Source organism: Synchytrium microbalum (assembly GCF_006535985.1).
Source record: "Synchytrium microbalum strain JEL517 chromosome Unknown SmJEL517_scf0037, whole genome shotgun sequence".
Classification (NCBI taxonomy): Eukaryota; Fungi; Chytridiomycota; class Chytridiomycetes; order Synchytriales; family Synchytriaceae; genus Synchytrium; species Synchytrium microbalum.
Genome location: NW_022158386.1, coordinates 127,820 through 131,811, shown reverse-complemented (window position 1 = coordinate 131,811; position 3,992 = coordinate 127,820). Strand labels below are relative to the sequence as shown.

The window sequence follows — 3,992 nt, the reverse complement described above, 5'->3', positions numbered from 1 at the left end:
TTGGCTGTTGGCGTGGTGTTAGATCCAAACACCTTCACAGCGATAACAGTTTGCACCGACGTACTCGTGACTTCTGATAGATCGCATCGTAAAAGTAAGGTTTGCCAGCTTTCAGAGCTCCAAATTCTTTCTATAGAAGATGGAAGTTAGTGACTCTCTTGCGATATAGACAAAACACGAAATGTTTACGTCTGGATGATGATGGTGTTCAGCGCTTTCCGGCAACGTCCAAAGAACCACATCACCGCGGGTACCATCCAAAATCACAATAGTAGGTTCTTGCCCAGTTTCTTGCGCAAGCTCGATCGACAATTTCCTCCGTTCCTGTTGATTATCGTTATTTGCATCGTCAGGACCTATCTCGAAGTTGATTTCCTCTGGAAGATCTGCTTCAGATTGTGCATTTGCATGGATTCCTATAAGCGATATGTCGGATTCTCCAAAATGGGCCATTGCTACAATCTACGGTTTTGAACTGGTAACAATACGCGCACAGTAAACAGAGTGGCGAAGGAGACCATCTGGAGCTCGTTCATAGTTAGATTTACGTGAAGTCGAGCTGTTAAATCACTTTTATAACGTCAGCCTCAGTTCACGCCAACATCTTGCTTGGTGTTTCCGCACGCCTTTGCAATCATCTTCCCAACTACTGCCAGGTGCGTTGCTGAACTGTATCGCTTTGCTTTCTCTTTCTTTGATGCACGTTGTGATTTACTTACTACTTCTACCTCTGTAGCTCTAACATCGTGTAAAACTGCGATATCTGAATCTGTCTAAAACTCAGAGTGTGACTCTTGGGCCTAAACCATCATTCACGTACGCATTGCAAGTCAAAAGTAGATAGAAAGCGCCATGTATCTTGATGCAATTTTAAACGGTCTTTTAGATTTGCCTCTTTTGCAAAATCAACAAGATGTCTTCTCTGTTTGGCGAACCTGCTCCTACTACGACACCATCGTCCTGGTGCTCCAACAGCTGGTGACGCCGACTTTCCCGGTACACAGTTAAAGGACTTTACTCAGTGTACAATATGTCTCTGTGTTGCTGATGACGCCCAAGAAAGTGGGAAGATCTATTGTATTGGTTGTATCAAACCATTGAACAAGTGCCCAACTTGTCGAAAATCCCCCGTAACGTAAACCTGCTTTGACTTGTCTATTCGTGAACTGGTTATTAGGATTGATTCAACATAAAAAGCGATAAATAGGTATCAGAGCAATCTCACAAATTTAACGAATCATTGGATCCATACCACTTGCATGCAACTACTGTGATATCAAATCTACAGGGAAAAATCATGAAAACAACTGTGCTTTGCGTGTAATTAGCTGCCCTGTCTGTATTTCAAAGCATGTGGCAAAGGAGCTTCTCGAGCACACAGTCTCTGCTCACAAGGACGAAATGGCATCAGCACCACCTGCTAAACTGATTGACGGGCTCCGACTTTTAGCAGGACTGCCACCATCAAATATCGGCCCTGACGACTTCGACCCAACAGCTGTTGTTGTGTCAAGGGGTCGATTTGGAGTAGGACTGCCGCAACGTACACGCAAGCTAGGTTCCACTGGCAAATACTACTGCAGAGGTAGTCTACTGCTTCGGAACCATGATGGATTTTGTGGCCCAACTACTGGTTTAAACTGTTTGGACTGTATGGACACGGACTTACAACGTCGACGATTGCCTCCTGGATTTCTAGTCAATGAAGCTGGTTATGCCACAAAATCCCATAATCTCTATAAATTCTACTGTGGCAGGACGATAACTAGTGGCTCAGATGTGCACTGCAATGCAAATCAGGATCAATGCTCGGCATGCGAGCATCTGACTGAACCTGCGTCGTCGATTTATAAACTACTATTGCCAAATGATATAAACGACTTTTAATAAGCAATCTCATAATACTAATGGTCGTTCCCACGAAAATAAAATAGAAAATACGAAAATATATTGCAATGGCATATTGCACCGTCAACATAGTATGTAAGGGAGTTGCGATGGGCATGTCCAGATCGCGCGTGAGCCCACGCGGCTTGAATGCGACGTCAAAGTTCTACAGCCAACAAAACTGCAATTCCGAAATCAAGCTGTTTTGTGACACCTAACTTTGAAGTACGCAAACGACCACGGCAACCCATAAACCGATTAGAAAACCATGGCTGCAGCACCGTCTAAGACGTCTCTTCTCAAGGTCGATGACCCGGAAGCGTTAGGAGCTCACTTGGCCCTAAAAATCCCTGGATTCCAGCCGCCGTTAACGCTAAAACAATTTAAAACTGGCCAGTCTAACCCAACTTACATGTTGGAGGATTCCAGGTAAGACGCAATATCTTCTGCTAGTAACTCAATTGTGTACTGACGCTTTACCATCACATTTGCAGGGGAGTCAAATATGTTTTAAGAAAGGTACATAACAAATCTGTAGATCCATAAACCATGAGCAAATTCCATTCTCAAACTGAAGTCTATCAATGTAGAAACCACCAGGCAAGCTCGTACCAAGAGCTCATCAGATTGAACGAGAATTCGAAATCATGTCGGCTCTAAAACAAGGATCGACACTCCCAATCCCAAAACCATACTATATGTGTGAAGACCCTTCGATTATTGGATCTGCCTTTTATGTGATGGAGTTCGTAGAGGGTCGCGTTATAGAAAACGGATTGTTTCCAGATGTTCCTGATCAAGACAGACATGCATATTGGTATGAGCTCATTGATGTGCTGGCTGCCTTCCATAGTGTGAATTACAAGGCTGTTGGACTGGTAAAAGATCTACAAATACTGCTACTCTTTACAAACGTTTCCTTAACTTTGATTTAGGCCAATTTTAGTCACGGGCGCGTTAGCAACTACTTTGAACGTCAAGTAAAGGTCTATTCTGAGATGGGCGCATCGCAAGCACCATTACTGAAACCAGATGGAACCCGTCTTGGAGAATTGAACAGACAGGCTGAACTTGAGGCTTGGCTTCGCAAGCAAGCTAAAGCGCTAGCTGATGAGTCTACGCTGGTTCATGGTGATTACAAGGCCGGAAATATAATGTTTCATCCAACACAGCCAAAGATTGTTGCTATTCTTGATTGGGAGACTGTGAGTCTTTTAAAAGGGGCGTTTGTTGTGTGATGTATGGCTCAGCTAATTTTGACATTCTTTGATAGTCGACCGTCGGCCATCCTCTTAACGATTTGGCTACCATATTAATGTCGTTTTATCTTCCAAGTAACGACCATGTTGCATATTTTCAGAAAGCATTGATTCACTGATCACGATTCCACATTAGACGGATACCGTAATCTTCCAAGACCACTCTCAATCCCCGAACCAGAAGCACTAATAAGAAGATATTGTGCAGCTGCCAAACGACCATATCCGATAAAGGGACTTGATTTTTGCATAGCATTCACCTTATATCGTGCAGGCATTCAAGTACAGGGAATTGCTGCACGGGTATTGAAAGGTCAGAACAATAATGCAGATGGACGTGTCCAAGATTTCTTACAGTATGGAGATGTAGCATTGGAAATAATGGATGGGAGATTGAAGATTAATCTTGGAAAGTTGTGAAAACCAAATAGAATATTCAGTCAATTGGCATTTGATGTCTATGAGTTTCCCAGTTAATTATGGTGCCATGGAGCCATATCCTAAATTACGGTAGTAGTTCCTTCCGATTTGTCAGATTTTGTTGGCGCAACGAAAACGAAGCAAGTTGAGATGACGCAGACAAAAAATGGCGAGCGTGTTTCAGATATTTGACGCGATTGAGGCTCTCACGGCATGTACTTCATATGAGAGCAGGGATAGTTCTCCTCATATTCGATGAGATAGCGTCGAAAACGTGAGCTTACCTGAAATTGTGAACTTCACAATTCACATAAACCACGTCGTAATTGCAGGCGCGATAAGCTCAGGTATGTTGCGACGCATCAACAACGTAACCTCATGCTGCAAATACCGGATCTGCTCAATGCCAATTATCTTAAGCAACAC

At 43.3% G+C, this 3,992-nt stretch overlaps 1 protein-coding gene across 1 annotated transcript; it reads left to right on the top strand.

Annotated features, from left to right (window-relative positions):
• Nucleotides 1-2,155: 2,155 nt before the first annotated feature.
• Nucleotides 2,156-3,566, top strand: SmJEL517_g04860 (uncharacterized protein; the record flags this gene model as incomplete). The annotated part of the gene is made up of 6 exons (XM_031170788.1): nt 2,156-2,316; nt 2,382-2,406; nt 2,478-2,765; nt 2,823-3,092; nt 3,161-3,221; nt 3,283-3,566. 6 exons carry the CDS (start codon nt 2,156-2,158, stop codon nt 3,564-3,566), a joined length of 1,089 nt encoding a protein of 362 aa, XP_031023252.1.
• Nucleotides 3,567-3,992: the final 426 nt, after the last annotated feature.